This window comes from Eptesicus fuscus, chromosome 7 (genome assembly GCF_027574615.1).
Source record: "Eptesicus fuscus isolate TK198812 chromosome 7, DD_ASM_mEF_20220401, whole genome shotgun sequence".
NCBI lineage: Eukaryota > Metazoa > Chordata > Mammalia > Chiroptera > Vespertilionidae > Eptesicus > Eptesicus fuscus.
Genome location: NC_072479.1, coordinates 32,901,146 through 32,926,669, shown reverse-complemented (window position 1 = coordinate 32,926,669; position 25,524 = coordinate 32,901,146). Strand labels below are relative to the sequence as shown.

General features: G+C 39.9%; 1 protein-coding gene across 1 annotated transcript in view; it reads left to right on the top strand.

Annotated features, from left to right (window-relative positions):
* PTPRQ (protein tyrosine phosphatase receptor type Q) overlaps nucleotides 1–25,524 on the top strand; it is a 210,728-nt gene that overhangs the window by 117,842 nt on the left and 67,362 nt on the right. The window contains exons 26-27 of the mRNA XM_054719730.1: nucleotides 8,200–8,523; nucleotides 24,921–25,042. Of these exons, the coding sequence (XP_054575705.1) occupies nucleotides 8,200–8,523; nucleotides 24,921–25,042 (446 nt within the window). The remainder of the gene's footprint in view (nucleotides 1–8,199; nucleotides 8,524–24,920; nucleotides 25,043–25,524) is intronic.

Here is a 25,524-nt window from a genome sequence, read left to right as displayed (position 1 = left end):
CTGGGCATGCTGTGCCTGGATTTCCTACTCAGGGTCTCACAGCTGGAGCCAAGGTGTAGTCGGCTGTACTCTCAGGTGGAGCTCAGGCCCTCTTTTAAGCTCATGTGGCTGTGGCAGAATTCAGTTCCTTAGAGCTGCCGGACTGAGATCACCATTTCTGGGCTGGCTCTTAGCCAAAGGCTGCTCTCAGTGACTAGAGATGTCCTCAACTCTTTAGTAAGTGGTCCCCTCCTTCTACACAGCCAGCAGTGGAGGAATTTTTGTACACTGAATATATCTTTTGATTAATATATCTTACTTTTCTCTTTCATAACTAGCCAAAGAAAACTCTGTGCTTTTATAGGACTCATGTTATAAAATCAGGCCCACTGGATAATCTCTCCGTATTTTGAAGTAAACTTATTTGAATTCTTAATTACAACAGCAAGATTTCATCACATCAGTACCTATATCAGTGTTTGGTAGAAACACTGGAAGAAGCTATGTGTATAGTGGCCAATAATCTTAGGGGACATCTGCCTACATAAAGGTCAGACATAAAAAGACAAGTTGACCAAGATCATCTCTAAACTTCTTTCAAATTCTGATTCTCTGATCTTCTCATTCATTTGCCTGTTCTATGGATTCAATGACCAAAATAGATCTAAAACTTGACTTTCTCCATGTTGCTACTATATTGTTTCTTCTTTCCTGAACAAATCAAATGGTCTATGAATTTGTTCCTTTTCCTCTTGTGCAATTGCCAAACTGGACTTGATAAAATGGTCTTCTGAACATCTTATTCTGACAACTTGCTGGTTTTCCATTGCCTGACAAGTTATCTGCAAGTCTCACGGGAAAAGTATGTCCCCAGGCCATTGTGCAGTCTTTCTATTTCTAATTGCCAATATGAATTATGAACTATGGTCTCACTTGGCTTAGATCACGTTACTCCCTAGAATCTCTACCTTTGCAATCAATGAAATCCCATCTCACATGCTACCTTTTCTCTTAAAACTTATCCAGAATCCCCAAGCCAGTCATGTTTCTCTGCTTTGTGTTAAAATATCTTGAAAATGTGTCTTTTCTTCAAGTGGTTGAGTTCAAACTTAGTGGCTGAGGAATTTGACTGAATTATGGGAATTCTACTTTTTAGCCAATTCAAAATTTCTTCTATAAAGGTAATTTTTTCTTAAAAAATAGCTTTTCTCTAATTGTTTTCCCACATAACTAAAGATAGAAGAGGGAGGGTGTTATAAGTAATGCATCAGTGTTCTGTTTGCAATGCTCCTTTAAACATTGTTTGCTTAAATGCAGTGATATTTGATGATAAATATTAATATTTGAAAACAGAGTTATTAAATCAGGTCAATTTAATCCAATGGCTGTAAGTAATCTCCTACTTGTTTTCCATTGCTTTCGACTTTCTCGTCTTTTCCAGATTTAGGCAAATATACAAGCAATCTGTCTGTAGATAATTCAGTAAAAATTTAAGAGGAAATCTAAAATTTCAACTCAAGTCTAGACCTCTCTTCAGAACACCAGACTCATGCAACTATATACTATTTCACATCTTCTTCTGGATATCTAATAGGCCTTTCAAAGTAAACATACTCAAAATCAATTCTCAATCTTTCTTCCCAAAGCTTACTCCTTCCACAATTATCCCCTTCTTAGTTAATAGCAACTTCATATTTCTTTTGCTCAGTCCAAAACCTTAGCATTTCCCTCTACTCCTGTCTTTCTCTTACACACCACATGTCACACATCAGCAAATCCTGTTAGTGCTCCTTTAAATTATATTTAGAATCTCAATACTTCCTGTCATTTTTGCCACTACATTACTGGTCTAGGCCATCATGATCTCCTATGTTGACTTGACAATAGCCTCCTAATTATTCTCTCTCTTTTCACTCTTGTATCCCTTAGTTTATTCACAACACAGCAACTCGGGATTCCATGAAAACATATGTTAGAGCCTGTCACTTTTCTATTCAGATTAAAGTAATAATGACTTACAACATTGTACATAATCTGGCTTTCAGTGTTTTTTTTTTTCTTAGACTTTGACTCCTAGTAGACACACTATCCTCTGTTATTCTTTAAATATACCAAGCATGGTTCCAACTTAGGTTCCTTAATAATGTATTTTCTTCTGCTGGGATGATCTTTCCCCAAATTTTCACATTTACTTTCCCCACCTTTATCAGGAATATCATGTTTTCTAATCAGTGAGGCCTTCTCTAACAACTCAATTAAAATTTCAATATCCCTGTAATTCTTCTCTTTTGCTTCCTTATTTTCCTCCACAACACAAATCATTATCCAAAGTACTATATCTAATACTTATTTATACTTTTATTGTATACTAGAGGCCCGGTGCATGAAATTTGAGCATGGGTAGGATCCCTAGGCCTGGCCAGCAATCAGGGCTGATTGGGTCTTCCTTCCCCAGCTGCTGGCTGCCGGTTGCTGGCTGCGACCTTCTTTCGTTCTGCACCACCCCCTGGTGGTCAGCGCACATCATAGTGAACAATCAAACTCCCAGTCTCCTGGTCCAACTCCCGAGGGGACACTTTGCATATTCGCCTTTTATATATATACTAGAGGCCCAGCGCGCGATTGAATGCACCTGAGGAGGTGCCCCGCCTCCTGCCATGTGAGGAAGCACCCTGCAGGCCACCGCGGGAGTCAGGCCGAACCACCGCCGCAGGGCGGCCAGGACCCATGCCTGATTTCTGCCCAAGGCTCCCCCTACACCCCTGCCTGTGTCCACTCTGGGGCTGCCCAAGCCGGTGCTCTGGCTCAGCCAGCCCCAGGCCTCCCCCCCGACCCCCTGCCTGTGTCTGCACTGGGCCACCGGAGCTGCTGCATCGGCTCAGGCAGGCCCCCATCTCTGTCTGCATCTCCGCTCCTGGCCTCACATGCGTGCACAACCTCCTCCTGTCTGGTTGTGACCCGTTACAGAGTCCTGGCCTAATTTGCATATTTCCTCTTTATATAGATAGATAGATAAACCTCCTTAATGTAAATTACACAAGGGTAGGGACTTTAGTTTATTTTCTTCATTGTATTCTCTGAATCTACAATATCACTTGGAACAAATTGGGTGCTCATTTGTATTTATTAAATGTTGAATTCATATGATATGTTTAGGAATGAGTGAGTTTTCTATTTATTTATTAATTGTCTTATTTTTATTTTATTTATTTTATTTATTTTTTTGTATTTTAACTAATATATTTTCTCTTTCTTTTTTTTTTTTTAAATTTCTTTATTGATTAAGGTGTCACATATTTGTCCTCATCCCCCCATTCCCATCCCACCCCTCTCCCCACGCATGCCCCAATCCCCCGTTGAACTTAACCGCTGGATAGGCCCATATGCATGCACACAGGTCCTTTGGTTGAACTCTCCCCCTCCCCCCACCCTCCCCCTACCCTCCCCTATCCTCCCTCTGAGGCCCGATAGTCCGATCGATGCCTCCTTGCCTCTGGTTCTGTTCTTGTTCCTCAGCCTATGTTGTTCATCATTTCCCCCAGATGAGCGAGATCATATGTCACTAGATATACACTAATAAGAACTGAATGTGAGACGAGCAACAATAGTCATGCTGACAGGCAAATGAATCAATCTGTAGCGAGCTTCCCCCTGGACCAACAGTTCTTTTGAGACCCAATTTCAATGTCCAGTAGTTCCTTATGTGTACATGTCAGCACTGACCCCTCGGCTCTGGATGGTGGACAAATGGTAGTAATGGAGGTCCAACTCCCTCTGGTTTGGTCTCGGCCGAACTCAGGGGCACGGCGTCACCCAGACTAAGGGGCACGTGGCCTCACCCATACCCAAGGGGCGCGTGGTCTCACCCGGGCCTGGGACCCAGCCTCACCCGGATGGATCCAGGGGCGCACGGCCTCACCCGGACCCAGGATCTGGCTTCACCCGTACCCAGGGACGCTTGGCCTCTCCCAGACCCAGGGGCACGTGGCCTCACCCGGGCTTAGTTGCACAAGGCCTCACCTGGATCCAGGGACACATGGTCTCTCCCGGACCCAGGAACGCTTGGCCTCTCCCAGACCCAGGGCCACTTGGGCTCACCCGGGCCTAGGTGCACGAGGCCTCATCCGGATCCAGGGACGCATGGTCTCACCCGGACCCAGGGACGCTTAGCCTCTCCCAGACCCAGGGGCACGTGTCCTCACCCAGGCCTAGGTGCACGAGGCCTCACCCGGCTCCAGGGACACATGGTCTCACCCGGACCCAGGGACGCTTGGCCTCTCCCAGACCCAGGGCCACGTGGGCTCACCCGGGCCTAGGTGCACGAGGCCTCACCCGGATCCTGGGACACATGGTCTCACCCGGACCCAGGGACGCTTGGCCTCTCCCAGACCCAGGGCCACTTGGGCTCACCCGGGCCTAGGTGCACGAGGCCTCACCCGGATCCAGGGACACATGGTCTCACCCGGACCCAGGGACGCTTGGCCTCTCCCAGACCCAGGGCCACTTGGGCTCACCCGGGCCTAGGTGCACGAGGCCTCACCCGGATCCTGGGACACATGGTCTCACCCGGACCCAGGGAACCTTGGCCTCTCCCAGACCCAGGGCCACTTGGGCTCACCCGGGCCTAGGTGCACGAGGCCTCATCCGGATCCAGGGACGCATAGTCTCACCCGGACCCAGGGACGCTTGGCCTCTCCCAGACCCAGGGGCACGTGGCCTCACCCGGGCCTAGGTGCACGAGGCCTCACCCGGATCCAGGGACACCTGGTCTCACCCGGACCCAGGGACGCTTGGCCTCTCCCAGACCCAGGGCCACTTGGGCTCACCCGGGCCTAGGTGCACGAGGCCTCACCCGGATCCAGGGACACATGGTCTCACCCGGACCCAGGGACGCTTGGCCTCTCCCAGACCCAGGGCCACTTGGGCTCACCCGGGTCTAGGTGCACGCGGCCTCACCCGGATCCAGGGACACATGGTCTCACCCGGACCCAGGGACGCTTGGCCTCTCAGACCCCGGGGCACGTGACCTCACCCAGGCCTAGGTGCACGAGGTCTCACCCGGATCCAGGGACACATGGTCTCGCCTGGACCCAGGGGTGTGTGGGCTCTCCCAGACCCAGGGGCGCTTGGCCTCGCCCGGGCACGGGATCCACCGTCATCCGGGTCCAGGGGCACATGGCCTCACCCGGACCCGGAGTCCGGCCTCACCTGGACCCAGGGGCATGTGGCCTCACCTAGACCCAGGGACGTGAGGCCTCACTTATACCCAGAGGCGTGTGACCACACCCTAGCCCAGAGGCGCGCAATCCCGCCCGCACCCGGGTCTCAGCGGGGCCCCGTCTTCCCGATCCTAATTCCTGCCGGTCAATCCCCCCTCAGCAATTCCCCTGGCCATCCTTCCAGAGCTCCAGTATGGCTGCTGCAGAACTCGTCGGGCGGCGGCTCGGCGAAGCTCCGGTGCGCCCGGTGCATGGCGGTGGGCCGGTCTGGCGTCGCTGCGTTGGCCCTTGGGTCTGCATCGGTGGCCGGTCGCCGAGCATGCGCACCTGGCCGCTTCCGGGGCGTTGAGATTCTTGACGGACTCGGAGGTCAGCAAGCGCGGAGTCTCCCACCCCATGTCTCATAGGGGCTCGTCTGTCCGTGCTTGGCTGCCAGTGGAGCCGTCCCCTCAGCCGGAGACCGCCGGGGGAACTGCGCCGAGCACGTTCCAGGCCGCTGTTGTATCGCCTGAGACATAGTTCTTTTGTGTCGCCTGAGCCGTAGTTCTTAAAGTGTGGTCTTTGGGTCACTGGCATCAGCATCATCCCACATACCCCTCTTTTATTCTAGTTGTAGAGCATCTACTCAGCCAGCCCTATGGTGATCTTGGATGTTGTCTGCTCTGCTCTCTTGTCGTAGTCTCAAAGTTGTTGTGGTAGGCAACAATCAGGCTTCCGCCCTATGCCTCCATCTTGGTCCTCCTTTGTATAGTTAAGTCTTGATTGTTGTTGGTGTCACTGGGGGGGCTCTCTTTGTCTATAAAGGAAGAGTTGCTGTGCAGGAGACACGTTTATGAGCCGGGTCTTGGTGCAGCAAAGCTTTGGCGCTCACTGAATATTCCTTTTGAATGTGTCCCTTATGCACGTGGTTGAAATCTGGTGTCATCTCCCACAGACCACTAGATGCCCTCGTTTCTGGGTCTCCAATGGGGTGTAGATCAGCTACTGCCTTAGGCACTCAGCAAGGATTACAGCAAAAACTGTAGTTTCTTCCTCCTGTCTGAGTGGCCCTGGAGCAGTCCGACTAGAACAGCAGTTCATCTGGTCCGCTGCCAGAGGGCAGGCCACCCACATGCACAAGCCGTTGCTTGGGGCGCAGGTGTGCCTGCAAGACTTGCGGGGCAGGTCTTCAATACGTGCGGGGCGGGTCCCAGGGCGGGGCGGGGTCTCAGGGCGCCAACAGGCCATGGTGCGGCGAGCCGCGATGGCTGTGAGTCTGGTCCTTCTGCCTTCCACGTATCTAAGTCCCCTCGTTCCGCACTCCAGCGCAGCAAACACTGATTGCTGGGCGCACCTCCGCAAGAGTCCCGCCTCTCCCCGCAGGCATCTGGGTCTCCCGCGGTTCGCCAGAAGATGTATTTCAGGGTGATGGAGAGCTAATCTCCCCTAGGTTTAGAACAAAAGCCCCTTTCCCCCGCCACCAGCCAGACCCACGCGCCTCCACACCTCATCCCCTCCGATTTCGCTGGGTGCGAGGCAACAGAACAGCCTTTAACCTCCGCCGCCATCTTTTTCAAACTTCCCAATTTGTACTTCTTAATCCCTTCATTTCAGTCAACTCTACTGAAGTCTAGCGCCGCCGGGAGGTGCACGGAAAGGGCGCCCGGGCCTCCGTCCGGTGCGCGGTGTGCGCGTCCCGCGGAACCAGGCGCGCAAGGGCCATGCGGCGGGGATGGGCGCTGGGCGGCTGCCGAGCTCCAGGCGCCGCCATCGCCGCGTTCCAGGCGTTGCCACCGCGGCGTCCCCCCAATTTGTACTTCTTAATCCCTTGAATTCAGTCAACTCTACTGAAGTCTAGCGCCGCCGGGAGGTGCACGGAGAGGGCACCCGGGCCTCAATCCGGTGTGCGGGGCGCGCGGCCCCGCGGCACCAGGCGCGCAGGGGCTGCGCGGCGGGGACGGGTGCTGGGAGGCCGCCGGGCTCTGGGCGCCGCCGCTGCGGCGGCGTCCCCAGCATCCCGGGCCGGGCGGCCTGCGGGGGCGGCGGAGTTGCGAAAGTGAGTGAGTTTCCCAGGGTTTCGCCCGGAATGGGGTTCAGTGCAATCGGAGCCCTATTGTCTATTTTTAAGTTCGTATATAGTTTTTATGAATTATGCCATTTCCATACAAGTCATTGTTATCATTCATTCTATGTCAGTCTTCCGAGCAAAAGTCCTTGCATGTAGGCATGATTGAAGGAAGTACCCATACCACTTAGCATATTGTTCTTTCATATTTCTAACCATAATATGCTTATATTCCTTATCCAATAAATGGCTATTTTTTAAAAAAAAGACATAAACCTTATGTATCTTTAATCCCTAAACAGGCTCCAAGCCTGGCACATGGTATGCATATAGCAAACCAATAGTAAATATGAAATCTAATAAGTGAGTTCAAGTAGGAGCATGTATTATAGGTGATACACAGATGTCTTAGTCTGAGTATTAATATCAGTGTGCTGGATGATATTCTAGAAAGAGTTTTAATTCTAAATTGTGCAAGATAAAATAACTAATTATTAATCCATTTAGTAATCTTGCTTATTTTAAATTATTTTATAATCAACATTTACTGTATATAAGATGCCCTTGTGTCTGTCTAGACATTTAAATATAGAATGTCTTTCTTAGGAACTGAACATTAAAAACTCAGACCATACCTAGGGAAGGACATATGACTATATTAGCATGCAAGTTTTTTTGTACCAGTGCTTGTATATATGAAGCAAAAGTTTATATTGTAAATGAATTAGGGAGCAAAACTAGAAATAAAAATAATCACAATTATTTTGTCTTCTACCTCTTTGAACCTGTGGGCTCTGAAGCATCAACTTAATATTAATCTAAGGGCAATTGTAATAAGACACTTTATTATGCCACTAGTTACATTATAAGTAGTATTTTTAAATACCATCTTTTACTTCTGTTTACAAAATGTTTGGTAATTCCAATGACTTTGTATTTTTTCTCTTTAATTTTTAGTTCCCAGTGTTCCCACAAATATTGCTTTTTCTGATGTTCAGTCAACTAGTGCAACATTGACATGGATGAGACCTGACACTATCTTTGGTTACTTCCAAAATTACAAGATTACCACTCAACTTCGGGCTCAAAATTGCAGAGAATGGGATTCTGAAGAATGTATCGAATATCAAAAAATTCAATACCTCTATGAAGCTGACCTAACGGAAGAGACAGTATATGGCTTAAAGAAATTTAGATGGTACAGATTCCAAGTGGCTGCCAGCACCAATGCTGGCTATGGCAATGCTTCAAGTTGGATATCTGCAAAAACCCTGCCCGGCCGTAAGTTTTGTCCTGTATAGGTACATATATTTTTGCATTCAAGAAAAAGTTCTTTAATTGATTTTCCATAGGAAGTACTCAAAGTGTAGGTAAAGATTGCTCTTACAACCTAAATTTTATATTTTAAAACTAACTGCCTTACTTGCTGTGACAACATCATTAATGTTAAGTAAATGATGGTTTTCATACAAAGTGTGTGTGTGTGTGTGTGTGTGTGTGTGTGTGTGTGTGTGTGTGTGTGTGTGTGTGTACAGAATAATCTACAGATGTGAATACCCACATCCCACGTGGTTCAGGGTTTGGGCTCTGGAAGAGGGTCCGCATGCAAATGAAAGAGACGAGAGAAGAAATAATTTGGAAATATCTGGGGGCCAGGGGGCAGCCCAGCTCAAGAGGAAGGACTCCACTTGGGCTCAGGCCTTGCCATCCTTTTATTCAATTTGGGATACACCTATAGCTGTTAGGCAGGCAATTTCCAGTAACAGGCAGACTATTTTATCAGTAAGGATTTACATGACTGTCTGGTAGGGAAGTTGCTTCAGCTACCATTGTCTGGACTAAACAGTGGTTGTACAGCCCTGACCTTTGCCAGAGCTCAAAGGTCACCAGCATTCCTGGATCCTGGTCCACACCTCTCTGCTAGTGAAGACAATAGACAGTTTCCCACATACAGAAAGGAGTAATTTCTTTTGTCAGTGCCTGTTTTCAAACTGATGACCATTCTTGTCCAGGCACTGCTGATAATGCAAAGCAATGGAATCACAAACATCAATAATAATTTTCATTTGGTATTTTTGTGCCCTCAATTTGTCAACTGTTCCTGGCTTTGTACAGTAAACTTTTATCTTTTATGTATCCCCATAAAAAAAATCTAGTGACACTTTAGGACAAATTTTCTTTGAACAAAGCTTAGTCAGACTTCACCCATTATTTCAAATCAGTTAAATCTGAAAAGGAGTGAAAATTAAGTGAGTTATCAACTGTTAAGGTGTGGATTCATTTTTGGTAACAACCTATATATATATATATACACACACACACACATACATACAGGAACAAGAGTATATATTATATACATATATATGTATCTATGCATATGCTATATATCATATATCACACACACTGATTTCTGTTGTAGTTTATATCTATGTATTGATTTCTACTTAATTAAATAGTGTAAAAATAACCGAACATAAAAATTACTGAGTTAGTACACAAACTAACTCAAATAATAACACATTTCTTTTAACTTAATTGAATAGGGTTTTCTCAGATTTTCAGAGTTGTGTCATAGAGTCTTATATTACAACAAAGCATTACTGCTTTCTCTTGTGGTCTGTCATTAGACTATAGTAATTGATATCAAGAACCCTTTGTCCATGCCTACATTTTCCCTTCATATCTGGAGGATATGAAACCAGGTTTTACAACCTTTTCAGTGTCTTCCTCACCCTCCCTCTCCCCCTCTCCTTCTCCCTCTCCCACTCCCTCTCCCACTCCCCCTCTCCTTCCCTCTCCCTTTCTCTCTCTTTCTCTCTCCCTCTCCCTCTCTCCCTCTCCTTCCTTCCCTCCCTCCTAGACGGATCTCTCTTGTAAAAGCTTTTTATTGTATGCTTTTCACCTGAACAAAGTTATGACACAAAGAAAGGCCCAGGGTCTGACCCCCAACTTGAGATGGGGAAAAGGGAAAAATACAGAGAAGAAACACAAAATAATCTCTCAAAATTGTTCTGCCATCTACACATATTTCAGGACTTCTGCATTCAAGTAAACACTCTTTAAACGTTTTTCCAGAGAAATCACTAAGGGTGGATAAAGATTGTTCTTGCAACTTTAGTTTAATATTTAAAAAAAAAACTAAATTGTTACCCTTCTTGTTTAGATATTAACCATAATTAAGTAAATGTTTCTATTACTTATCAAGAACACTATCCACACTAATAAAAGAATAAGATGCAAATTAACCATATTGTCACGATGCCCACCAGCCAATCAGGAGTTAGTATGCAAATTAACCCAACAAAGATGGTGGGTTAATTTGCATATGCAAGTGCTGAGCAGCCGGGGGCAGGGTGGGACACTTGCATCGTCGCCATGGTGATGACACAGGCATTCCACACTTCCCCAGATGCTGGGAAGGTGGAAAGGCAGCTCCAGGCCAGAGCAAAAAGGTTGTTCCGGCTGGAGTGCCAGCAGCCAGGGGAAGGAAGGCCCATTCTTGCACGAATCTTCGTGCATTGGGCCTCTAGTCTACATATAATTATGGTAGCTACCATACAAAACAAATAAATTGTAAATCAAGTTCTGCTCTGAGAGATGACTACACTGTCTTTGAAATGCCTTTCCTGCTCCAAGGCCTCCAGAGCAAATTTTAGGTTGCCAATCACTCATCCCAACACCATCTCACACAAACCCTCCATAATATGGGGGCCTTATGTTACCATCCTTCTATATTAACCAAAACTTTTACTAGGTGATTGCTTTTAAATCCAAATCATATTTTTCTTTTAAAAAAAGAGTACCTATTAGTAGAGTAAACACACACAGATTTTCAGTGATAAATGGATGCTGTTATAGTCCTTTATTGACAGTGAAATAAGCTTTGATCTAGAGGCTTTATTTTCTAGGGCACTAAGTGCATCTTTTGTTTCTATTCCCCAAAGTACCTGGCATAATGTTTGTATAGTAAGTGTCCAATAAATGTTTGTTAATGCAATTCAACATTTGAGATAGAATCTAGACAAGTCAGCCTTCAACACAATTGTCCAAGCTCTCCTCTTTGTAGCACTTTGACTTTTGGTTTCTGTGAAATCTACCCATCTGGTTTATTTCCTGCCTCTCTGGTAGCTCTTTCTCAGCCTCCTTTGCTCATCCTCTTTTTCTTTGATTCTAAGTTTTGGAGTGCCAAGAGATCTGTGCTTGGCTCCTTGCTTTTTTGCCTTTATGCCATTGTGATTAAGAGAAAGTGAAAAGATTTATATACAGGGTGGGGAAAAGTAGGTTTACAGTTATTCCTATGGAAAATAATACAATAATTAATAAACAATAATACAAGAAAAAACTGTTTGCATACTCATGACTGTAAACCTACTTTTGCCCCACCCTGTATTTCAGAATTTGTAACAATAGATATAATTTTTCTTAATGTTTTCAAACTTACTAGCTTTTCATCTGAATATTCATATGTGGGTGGGAATAGTACATTATTTTAATTGTATAAGTCAGGAAAATGAGTTGGTTATTCTTCTTTTAGTTTCAAGAATTGAGGGGACATTTTTCTAATGATAATATTTGAATTTCATAATAGTGCAGTAAAAAAAAGTTGTATTTGTTATATTAAGCCAAGTAGAGATCATCTAAGATTACATTTGATATAAAAGACAAAAAGACACTACATACATTATTGCAAGATAATATTTTTATGGTAAAGTAACATATAGTATAAGAATAAAAAAATTAGAACAGTCAAACAACAAAAATCATGAAAGCAGTGATGTTTTTAAAATTAAATGTAAGAAATGCTTAGATGTTGATTGCAGACTAAACAAGGAAAGTATAGCCATTTGCAAACATTAGAAATAATCTGGATAAAGATTATTAGTAAGTTTTGTATTACTTATCTTTGGTTTTTAAAAAAATGTTGTTTCATAATATACCAGAGGCCCAGTGCATGAAATTCTTGCACTTGGGGGACAGAGGGGCAGGTCCCTCAGCCCGGCCTGCACCCTCTCACAGTCTGGGAGCCCACAGGGTATGTCCAACTGACAGCTTAGGCAAATTCAGGCCTAAGCCGTCAGTTGGACATCCTTAGCGCTGCCATGGAGACAGGAGAGGCTCCCACCACCACTGCTACGCTTGCCAGCCGGTGAGCCTGGCTTCTGGCTGAGTGGTGCTCCCTCTGTGGTAGTGCACTGACCACCAGGGGGCAGCTCCGGCATTGAGTGTCTGCCCCCTGGTGGTCAGTGCACCTCATAGTGACCAGTCGTTTGCTATTTGGTCGATTTGCATATTAGCCTTTTATTATATAGGATGAGAAGATAAAATTATGAAAGTGAAAAACTTATCTGAATAATAGAAAAGACAAAAAAACAATATAAGTTGCTATAAAATTACTATTTCTGATATGTGCATTTTATTGTAATAGCATCAAATTGTGTCCAAGCTCTTAGCAAAATAGAACCTCTTATCAAAACCTAGAACTTCTGGATAAGGAGAGAGCAATTGATGGATAGTTTGAACTCAAATTATTCACTTTGAATAACTCAAATAAAGGACAACCTGGTTTGGATAATAAATATTATTTTAAAATGTTCTGAAATGGCTTGTAAAATTAGAAAATATGTTGTATATACTCTCTCTGAGCTACTAAAGAAGAAAATTCAAATTAAAGATCCAGGGAGCAGAGTTGGATGGCAAGCTGAGGATTAAATTGGGTTACTTGCTGAATCTGAATCTATCACTGTACACTAGAGTGAATAAAGAAAACTGTATTCAGCCAACACAAGCTAACATTTCTTTCTCCCACAAACTCTGATCTAGATCATTGAAGCCAAATTGCTATTCTCCTTAAGTCATCTGTGTAATAACCATAACTCTCTACTTCATGCTGAGTGCTTATAGATACAAACAAGCACAGAAATTACAAATGGCAGAAATATTTAACTTGCAACATTAAAATCTTGCAGATCATTTTACTAATCAATTATTTTTTTATTACCCCTCTACTCAAAAGCAATTTGAGTTGAGTAGAGGGAGGAATATAGACTGGAAAACTGCTAAGTATCCCTGTGGTGCACAATAGGTACTTAAAATGTTGAGGAAATGTATAACTTTAAAAGAGTATGGGTGTGAAATTAGAATGGAATGAATTGAGACTCTTCATAATGTGCATCTCCTATGGACCACCAGGACTGGAAGACAGCAAGAAAGGAAAATTCCTGGGGTAGCACTTAGGTTGTGAAAACCACAGGATACCGTACTCAGGAGGAATGTTAACTACCCAAACATCTGTTAGGTTAAAAAAATTCAACAAAACATGCCTCATCAAAGAAGTTTCCAAGGAATGCAACTTTATGATCTAAAAAGAAGAAAAACCAAATAGAGGGCAAAGTATGGCATAGCATTTTTTAAAATAAGCAATTGTTAATGAGTTATTCAATTAATGTGGTGAATGCTATCATAATAGAAGTAGATAGTAACCTTTCTGTAAAGAAGCAATTATATGATGGTTAGCCATAAATAAATAAGAAGCCATGGTCTAAGACATAGAGAAACCTATTTGATTTACCAGTAGTTCATTTTTATAATAGACTTTATCCTGCTACTACTAGAGGAAATGAATATAATTTATTCTACACATGAGGAAATGAGTTAGGTGCTGTGCAAAGTCTTCTCAGTTAATTTTCTGAGACTCCCAAATGTATAATTCAGACAACATGTCCTGGCTGGTAACCCAGTTAGTTGGAGCATCTTCGTGATGTGCCAAGGTTGAGGGTTGGATCTCCCCCAGTCAGGGTACCTACAAGTATCAACCAATGAATGCATGGAATGACAAATGACAAATTGATGTTTCTCTCTCTCTCTCTCTCTCTCTCTCAAGTCAACTTTTTAAAAAAGACAATATCTCTCTCTTCTAGACTTGTACATTAAAGTTACTAGTATGATTACTTATGTTTACACAGACATCTCAGACCCCATATTACCATTGCCTCTCCCCCACTATAAACATTTTCCTGTCTCAGTGCATTGTACCAATATTCATCTAACTGTTGAAATGAGCAATCTAGGAATAATTTTTAATTCTTTCTAGCAATCCTCACCCCCAAGTCCATATCTGAGTTCTATTGAATTTACTTACTAAATACTTCTCAAATTTATTTTTTTCTGTTAAGGGTCTCTAAATCCAGCCCTTTAAAATGCATATCCTAGATTATTACAAAAGAATCTAAATGGTCTTTCTGTTCCCATTTAATCTATCCCCATCTGAACTCAGCTTTTGAATACACCTAAATGACATGCTATTCCTCTGCTTAAAAGCTTTGATAGTTTTATACTTTCTTGTTGTATAAAAATCATACTTTTTAGTATGCTGCACAATGGCCTCCTTTATGACTTTGCTTATATTCCCTATATATGCCTTGTTTTTTCTTCTTTGTGCTTCAGAATCTTTGATTTTTTTTTTTCTTACTGTCCTTCTTTTGGAGAGCAGCCTTTTCTATAAATTCCTCTCTCCATTCCATCTCCCAAAACTTGCTTCTGAAATACTGATCATGTAGTGTCATAATTGCTTATTTCTCTCTCTCTTCTGTGGAACTCTGAGCTCCTTAAAGGCAGAAGTAATCAGGTGATCATGTCTTATATATGTTTCTAACATCTAGACCTACTCAATGTTAAAGACTAAATTAATATGGCATTTAGATTTGAAGAAGGCATTTGACTTTAATGTGAAAGTATTTAAATGTCAGAATTCCCCATTTGCAAAATTGTTCATACTAAATTTTCATCGTTTTTACCTCTAACTTATTTTACAAATACTTGCATGGTTATTGCAAAAATTAAAAATGTCTATATTTGACATGTTCAGCTTCCTTTATTTCACAAAATCAGTATATGATATATATTTAAATATTTTTTCTTTTCCCTTTTAATTAACATGAGAAGTTTGAATTGCTGCATATGGAAACAAAATAAGCATGTAGTAAATAGAGAAATATTTTAAGCAATATGTGAAAATAATAAATGCCTCCTTTAAATAGGTTGCAGTATTCATTGTATTATTTAAATGATTAACTGAGATAATAAACTCTTAATGAATTTGTATAGGAAGCTGCATCATAATAGGTTGATAGTCTATGAAGAAAACAAAGAAGAACAATGTCTAAATTTGGGCTGCTAAGTATGATTACAAAGAGAAGCTATTTGGATAAAATAATAATTTATAGGACATAATACTAAGCACACAAAATTAAACTTTTAATAAATCATTCAACTATACATTTAATTCAAAAGATGTATTGCCAGGTAATTAAATGAGTTTTTCATAATTTAAATAAAAAACATTTGAAAGGCCATTACCTAAGCTCATAGAATGTGTTTTTCAGTAAAATCACTAAAAATCAAAGGAAATTATACGGATTATCACTATATTATATTTTAAAATCAGTATTATAGAAAACCTGGTTAACCTAACAAAAAAGAAAAAAAAACACACAACTCTCCCTTTATAGCTAGCTGCATTTTATCATTTTTAAAAAAGGAATTCTCTCACTTTCTCATCTCAAACTTCAAATCTCATGTTGAATTGATTTTATTTTTAGTCTTCTGAGAATCTTCTTTCTCTTGGTTTAGAGAGAAGTGTGCAATAGGCTTAAATCTTTGTGCTTTTGGTCATTGACCTCAGTTCAGGTCTGCCGCAGTACCAGGCCTTGGGTCTACAAAAATTCAGCTTCATTTTCTCCTACATTTACTAAGGAAGTAGGGAGAATTCTGAGTTGACTATGCAAAACTTCCAATTCTGTAAATTCTATAGGATTACTATGCCTGGTGGTTTAAGGTACTCTCTGATTGGACCCAATAACTGAATTGAGAGACCTTGGCTGGATGGTTAAAAACAATAACAATAGCTATGCTTATTAATAGATGCTGGTACTATTTATTCTAAGAACTTTACACACTTTGATTCATTCATGAACCTCATTAATTTCTAGGGAAAAGCCTGAGATCTTAGAATGTGACTAGAACTTGGGCAAAGCCTCATGGTGGTATGAAACCAATAAGAGGTGGAGGGGTGCTAAGTAAGATAACAAAGAGGAAATATTCAAGTGAAATCATAATGCAAAGGAAATAATAGTAAGCATGTAAAATTAAACTATTTAATAAAGCATTTGACTCTATATTTAATGTCAATAAAGCGTTTGTAAGGTTGTTAAGCAAGTTTTCTAGAATATCAATAAAATATTTTGAAATCCAATTTGTATAAGCAAATGGAATATCTTTTTCAGCAAAAGCACTAAAAACTAATCAGTAAAGGAAATTTTAAGGATTATCACTGTGTGATATTATTAGCTTTGGCAACTGGGACTAAGAAAGACCTGGAGAGCCCTAACCCGTTTGGCTCAGTGGATAGAGCATCGGCCTGCGGATTGAAAGGTCCCAGGTTCGATTCCGGTCAAGGGCATGTACCTTGGTTGCAGGCACATCCCCAATAGGAGGTGTGCAGGAGGCAGCTGATCGATGTTTCTAACTCTCTATCCCTCGCTCTTCCTCTCTGTAAAAAATCAATAAAATATATTTTAAAAAAACAAAAAACCTGGAGATATTATATAAGTTCTAGTAAGTAACACAAACATCTCTATTCCTAAACAAATTGGATGGGATTTTTCCTAACACACATAACCCTAATCTACACTTTTGGTTTCTTTTCTCTTTTCTATTTTACCTTTAATTCATTGCACCTGCATACAATGAATGGGTGGACAAAATAGCAACATTTACCCTGGCCCAAACACTCCATATGTGATAGTCTTATCTGAATTATTTCAGGTTGTTCCTTCACAGAGCTTCCAGGTGGAGCTAATAATGTTTTCCTATGTTCTTATGAAGCATGTTGATCTGTTACCACTCTAGGAACTTTGTGAATGGGAGGGAGTGATGGGAGGAAGAAAACTCTTTTAGTTTATCCAGAATTAAAATAAATGAAAGGTGGGAAGAGACTAATCTGTGGCGTGTCTGTTGGCTGGATACATGTTCCCATGTTTATCACCAGCTGCCAAGCCCTCCACCACTACTTCCCTAGCCTTCAGAGAGCAATCGTTTAATCCCCTTGTCCAGCTTTTTTATAAGAGTTGTAATCACCGGTCAACTGATCTGAAGAGCAACGCCACTACTTTTTCAAATGGTATGTTGATATTGTAGAGCAATGGTTCTTATACCAAAGGCATTAGAATCATCAGGGGGGCTTGTTAAAACACTGTGCTGGAGCCTCTCCAGGGCTTCTGATTCAGTAAGTCTGGGGTCCGGCCTCAGAATTTGCTTTTCTAATAACTTCCGAGGTGTTGCTGCTGGACTGGAGGTCACATTTTGATAACCACTGGTGTAGAATGCTGTTTTGTAAACTTGATGCAATTCCAAAGATGATGTTATCGGATTCTAAAAATAGTGGTACTAACATTAGAAAATGTTCAGTCTTACCTGGCATAGCTAGTATTGGAAGTGGCAGAGTTCTGTTTTTTTTTTTGTTTTATTTGGTGTTGTTGTTTTTTTTCACCTTAAGCCAGTCTGAAATGAGTTGGAAAACTACTAATTAAGCATCAAAGAAGAAAGTCATACAATGAAGTCTAATGTTGGGATGTTCACAAATCATCCTCGGGACTTATCAAATAGACTAATGGACAGATTTTTAGGCTTGTAATATTTGCTCTTTGTGATACCATCTTTCTGTTGGGAAATGTAACTATAAAACTAAATTAAAGTCTTGTAAAGCAGTAGGAGACATTTGATACAACAGCAGTAGTCTCCTATACAGGGCAGTGAAATCACTGGGCTCTAGGGAAACATCTAACACCAGGGAAGGTCAGTCGACTAAAACAGTGTTTAATCAGTGGGATATGTCCTGAGATGCTCTGGGCCTGCATAAATATGGTCAATCTAATCGCTGAACTTCTTCAGGGCCCTTGATACCCTGAATTATATAAGACACAAGAAATACATCCAAACTACCCAGCCACATCTTTAGTCCTGAGAGACTTCTAAAACTCAAAACAGATTCTTCCAGGTGAATCAAAGCCAACTCACAGTTTTAGAGGTCACTAACATTTGTATAGTTGAGTCCATGTAGTGGTGACCAGAGCTGGGAATCTGGTGGTCCAGAATACCAAATTCTGGAACTAAAATTACCCTGAAGGGTAGGCCCTTTAAATAAGCTTTAAACTGAACTTGAATAAATGTGCAGACAATTTAAATCATTAGTGCACAGAGCTCAAGATTTTCTGTCCTTCAAGTGGCTGTCAAATCATTTATTTATTTGTATTTATTCTTGTAGGAAAGTCATTCTAGCATGGTGCACTAAAAACCATGGAGTATTTTCTACAACATTTTTCATCATTAAATTAAATTTACAGGGATCTGCAGAAGGTAAAGTTACTAATAAGTCTTTGAATGTGCTTATTCTGAAAGTGTAGTATTAGACACACCAAAATTTGATGGTCCTTAATCAAAGTGGCACAGACTTGGGGGCATTCAAACTTTTATATGGACTAGGCAAAATGATGGTCTATCCAGACTCACCTTTCAGCTAACACACTTAGCATGAGGACACAGATGGATGGGAAAGATGACCCTGACCCACATAAGACCCACATTCCTGTGCAAGGATAGAAGCATGATAATCAGGAAATGATGGTTGTTAGTTACAGAAAATGCATTATTGTGAAAACCAGGGTGAAAGTGCTTATGAGAGGAAGTGATTGGATTATGGGGAATGAGAGAATAAGGATAGATCATTCTTACTGAGTAAATTGCTGTGATTTATAAGAGAAAGGGTATAGTGATATCTTGGCCCATTACTGACTAGATTCATTTCACAAACAATCCTAAATCAGAATGTGACAGTTTATGGGGAGACAAACAAAGTCTCCCAAGGATGCTAATATGTTACTAAGCTTTTAAGCTGGCATATTTCAACTCTCATACCTTTACTGCCATCAGCTTCTTTTATTTTGATCATTGATATTCATAACTGTAATTTTGTCTTCCCATTATTTGAATCTAATACTAATTTACTGTACACTGAGATAAAAGATATAACACTGGAATTATTTTATTATGTATTTTGGAATTTTGATAAATTCCAAGAAAAATTACCTAAAAGAAATGAAATTTTATATACTTATAAGTACACTATAATATTTAAATAATTTAAAAATAATTAGATACTACTTTATAATGGACTTGAGCATATGGTGTCCTAAATATTTCTCTCAAATTACCTATGAATTAATCAAATTATCATTTTCATTTCAATATACAGATGAAATATATATTACATGAAAATAACATATTCATATATCAGTTCAGTTATGTATGTGTTTGCCTTTGCTTTTTAGTTCGGATTTAAGAGTTCTTATTCCATCATATTCTAATCCTTCAAGTATACAAATTTTATAATATGTTTGAAGAGAAAGTTTTCACAAAGGATTCAACAAAGAAAACACTTTTGTAACAAAATAGGCAATTTCATTGAATTACTGAAAATGCATATGTTTAGAGTGATTGTTTCTTAAAAAGAAAGGAAGAAAGAAACTGGGAAAAAGTTCAAGAACTGGCATTAAAGCACATCTCAGCAAGGAGCTAAATACTTTACCTTTTCATAATGATTGATTACTGTATAGACCTTAAAATATTTAGTACTGTTAACGGTTACTATGTGCCATGAATTATTTTGAATGTTATTTTTCTCTCTGCTTTGCATGGGTAGCAGACACTCCCTGATGAGGGCTTTGATTGCTAGTATTTAAGGAATGATTACAGGCTTGACATTTTACTATGAAAGATTAGAAGTTGAATAAGGCATCATACTGCTTTCTGAGCTGGTCTATAGACATATTTGCAAAACTAGTCAAGGTTTTCCTTGGGAAATGATTTTGGATCTCTCCTTAGTTGAAACCCAAAGGACCCAGATTATGGAGCAGAGAAGGTATAGACATATTTCCCTGGAAATATTTACAACCACAAGCTACCATCAACATAGTCACAGAAAAATCTTGTCAACTTTCTTAGCCACAGAAAATTCTCAGTAAACTGTTTGTGATGTCTGGGCAACAAATTGTACAGCCTTGTTTGCCTGTTAGAATGAGTTAGGTTTAAAAGTGCAGTCCTGACAGCCATTGAGTTGGTATACTCTATCAAGGTACATGAATCAGATAGATTCTAGACATAGTCTGCCCTCTTTTGATCTAATTTATTTTGACCCATCTTTCTGATATGAGTTAGATACAAAAATCTACAGAGGCCCCTTCTGGTTCTTTTAAAGACCTAAGCAGTGGCATCAAAGGCCCTACATGACTTGGCCCCCATTTTGTTTCCAGCTCTTGTTTGACTTACATAACTCCAGACTCACCAGAGACCTTGTTATTCATAGAACACACCAGGTATACTCCTGTCTCAGGGTCTTTGCAGGATCCACTTTCCTCCCTGTGACACTATTTCTCCCTTACCTCCTTCAAGTCTTCGTTTAAATGTCATCTGCATGGAGAGGCATACCCTGACCACCATATTTAATGTGGTAACTTCCATCAGCATCCCCATTCCCAGTATCCTGCTTCATTGTTTGTCATAGTACATATCACTTCTTAACATGGTATATTTTTACTTGTATATTGATTCAAATTTTTATACTATACTTAGATGTTATTTGTCTCCTTCCACTAACATAGAGGTTTCATGCTTCCCATCTCTTTGCTTCTCATCTCTATCTCAGCACCTCAAAAGTGCCTAGCATATAGTATATGTTCACTAAACAGTTGTGGAGTGAAGAAGAGCCATTAAATACTAGAAGCTCTATATGATAGGTCCACACCTACCTTGATCACTTCCATGGGCTTTGTGTTTTTTAGTGCTGGGAATATAGATGGTGCTCAATAAATACCTGTTGGTTGGATGAATACATAAGTTTCATCTAAAAGCCAACAGAACATTTGGGTATAAATAAAGAGAAGGAAGCCAAAAATATTTTCCTGTCTAATACCACTTGAAATGTGTGGTCTCTCAGAAAATTGCTTCTCCCTCCATGGTTCTTACAGAGCTAGAAGGCAGTTTGCTAAGACATTAATAATCACGGGGCCTAATAAACTGATGCTTTGCTTGTAGCTCATTCTCTTTTAGAGAGTCAAGGGCAGATGACAGACCTTTGAAATCCACCAAAGATTTTATATTTTTCAAAGCAGGTTTCTCCATGAGGAGACTAATGTAGTAATTCTCAGTAATGTTATACTTGATCCTGAAGCCCATCCGCTCATTTAACATTTTTAATAAAGAGATTCAGAGCTGCTGTTTGTTAAGGAGAAGGTGGGCACACTGCTAAGGAATATCCAGTTTGAAAAGGAAAAGGGTTGCCACGCATGCAAACGAAGTGCATTATTCTGTGAGGACACCCAAAAGCAATTAATTATGCTGGTGATGGGAGAGCTCTCATTATGCTCATTTGCTATGCATGGTAACCTGAACAAATTATGCTAAAATTTGAGTCAGTTTTCATAAAGCTAGAAGTAATAAGACTGAACATGTCAGAATATGCAGATTCCATGGTCTCTTCTATTGTAGTCACCAGACCCAATTCTGTCATCATTATTAGCACCTTCAGCTCATCAAATCTCTGAATCCTGGGAAATCCCCTCCTCAGCCCTCCCCTGGGTGCTTCACTGGGCCATTTGGACTGGGTCTCTGAGTCAGTGTTCTGAGTATTGCACAACGGTCAGAAGAGATACAAGAGGTCCCAACAGGGACTGGGAGAGCGAGCTGAGTGGGGAGGTGGACAGGATACTAGTATGTTTGGCACCCCAAAGGCATTTTCCCACAGAAACTTTGTTATACATATTTGCTAGATTCCTCTATAGCAGCGGTGTTCAACCTTTTATTATTATTATTATTTCATGGCACACATAAACTAATTGCTAAAATTCTGTGGCACACCAAAAAATAGATTTTTTCGCCGATATAATAAAAAATTTAATTTTGATTCATTCACACCGGACAGCTATTGTCTTGTTGGCTGTTGCCATTTCTTTTTTTATACAATCTAAAGTAAAATAGGTCAGTGCTCCTAACTAAGTAGTTAGGTACTGTATGTTTTAAAAATTCTTGCAGCACACTAATTGAAAATCACTGCTCTATAATAACATTATTAAACTATTTTGATGCTGTCATTAAAAATATTTTTATGGGTTGAGTTTGTTACTAAATTCCTCATATATTATCTCTCTCAAAAATATGTTCTAAGTACCAATAATTCATTCATAGTTTGAAGATTATCACTACTATTAAAACCTTAAATATCTATCTGGTAGAATCACTTGAACTAAATATACTTCTCATATTTATACTGCCCCAATTTGTAAGGGATTATCTGAAGTTAAAAAAACAACAACACACTTAAAAACTGTTTCTATCCTATCTTCCTAGTTTTAGTCTCATTTTTCTAATTGCCAGGTAGACACCTAATCCTCATGAGTTTCTTAGATTCAATGCGTACAAATCCAAATTTATAATCTCTTTCTGTAGTCTTATCCTTACCAAAAACCAATATCTATTCCTTAATGCACTGTTGTGAACTCAGCATTCTCCTAATATTAATACATGAATTACCTTTTACTACTTCCTCTATCTCAGTTTGTGTGAACATCTAATAAGCTTATAAGTTCTTTTTAAATTTTCTAAATAACTCTAGAATTCATATTTACCTATCAATTCTTACTGTCACTATTCTAGTTTAGGGTCTCATCATATCTCACCTGGTTTTTGGGAAGTAGCCTACCTGGACTCAATGCTTCTGAGCAATTACCTTTTTCAGAGCTACCCGAGTTTTCTCAAAACCCTACAGTAGCTTCTCATTATTTAAAGAATGGACTTCAAACTCCATAACATAATAAGCAAGTGCTCCTTAACTTAGTTCCCAAACTACTATTTAGTTTGTTCCCAACTATATTTCTCAACGAACACTGATCTCTCTGTGACATCTCTATTCCTTGAATTTAGAGATTCTGAATCTTTTCTGTACCATGGATTCCTTTGGTCATCTGATGAAGTGCTCGGACCCCTTCCTAGAGGAATATTTTTTAATGTATAAAATAATAAACATAAGATTACCAAAGAAAGCAATTGTACGGTAATACAATTCTGTCTGTGGACCCTGTTGTTTATGTCATTGGGTTTTGCTTATCATCCTCTTCCCATAAAAGTGCCCCTAAATCTACTCTTCTGATTATCAAAATCCTTTTCATCTTTCCAAGCCTATTCAATTCCCATTTCCTCTGTGCAACTTTACCTTTACTTCCTGCTCCATCTGTATTCACCACTTTGCCCTTTGCCCTCTCATAGATTATTTGTATTTCTAATTAGTCCTTATCTTTACTTTGCCCTTTACTATAAAACACTGTATTAAATGACAATAATGGGCCAAACACTATACTGGCCAATTTTACATGTTTTGTTTTCATATTCCTCTTTTAAAACATATAAAGTATGTATATGAGGAGGAAACTGAGATACAGAAATTTTGTTGTTTGACCAAGATCACACAACTTCCTCCTTTTATAAATTATTTGAGGAAAGTAATATTTGATCTTCTTCTATATACCTTCTCAGGATATACAGAATAATGTTGTCTAGTAATGTTTGCTTATGTGGATTTAAAAGTTAGAGATACTGTAAAATACTTACTTCCCAATATTTAATGTCTCTAGAATCTACTAGGGATCAAAGGAGGAGAGAGATGTGTACAACTGTATTCCTAGGTCAAAGTCTATGCCAATTAACTGGGAATAAATACTTCTTAACATTTTATAAACCCTTATAATATCTAGTGGTTTCACAAATTGAAAACCTACATTCCACATATGAAATCATATGGTTCTTAGCATTTTCTGACTGATGGAAGATGATTTGAAGTGGTGGGCACACAATGCAATAAACAGATCATGTATTATAGAAATGTACATTTGAAACCTATATGATCTTATTAACCAGTGTCACCCATAAATTAAGTAAAAAAGAGAAAGCTTATATAGGGTTTTCATTAGTCAGTTCCTTAAAATATTATCCTTGTTTTGCATTCTTGATAAAATAAAACAACAATAATAAAAATAGAATAATTAAAGAATTTGTTTGTAATCATAATAAATCCGGTAAATGTATACATTTGTAATAATAAGATCAGTTATATAACTTACTTACTATGCTATCCCCTCAGTGAAAACAATAAAATAAGCCCAATTTACATTCATATTACAATACATTTTTGAATCTAATTACCTTGTGCCAGTTTCACTTTTCTGTAATCATATATGTTTTACAAGTTTTCTTAGAACAACATTGTTAGGCTATATATTTTAGAATAAAAATAAGTATTTATTTTAGCAATAGTAAAGCTTTATTTTCCATATTATTTTCAGTTTAAAAACCGTGTATCTATGACCATTAATTTCTAATGTGAAAGTTCTTCATGTATAGTAATTTTGAAAGGAATTGCATGTTTTTATTTAACAACAACTTTAGCGTGCTGTGAACTATAAATTAATGCATAATTAATTCATTATGGCTATCCAGTTTTCATGACTTCTTTATTATTATACTGTAGCAAATACTAACTCAGATGTAGATGAGTAAATGGTTCCCTATTTTTACAGCTCCAGATGGTCCTCCTGAAAATGTGTATGTAGTAGCAACATCACCTTTTAGCATCAACATCAGCTGGAGTGAACCTGCTATCATTACTGGACCAACCTTCTATCTGATAGATGTTGAATCGGTAAGGCTTGTCTTACCTTCTGCAAAAGGCAATGGAGAGCATGGAAATGAACAAACAAGAAAATCAAATAAAACAAAAACTCATAGACACCGACAACAGTATGGTACTTAGCAGAATGAAGTGGGTAGGAGAGTGGTAAAGGGTAAAGGGGGTCAAATATATGGTGACAAAAGAAAATTTGACTTCAGGTGGTGAGCACACAATGCAATATACAGATAATGTGTCAAATTTGTACACTTGAAACATATCATCTTATTAACCATTGTTGCCCCAATAAGTTTAATTTAAAAAGGGGAAAAAAGAACACAGGTTTTGGAACCAAATTATTTGCATTTTAATTCTAGCTCAATTATACCTTGGGTAACTTAACCTGTGTTTCAGTATTCACATCTATAAAAAAAGATTAATAATAGGTTAATAATGGATAATATTTAGGTACAGAAATTTTGTGAAGACTAAACCGTTAATATGTATAAAGAACT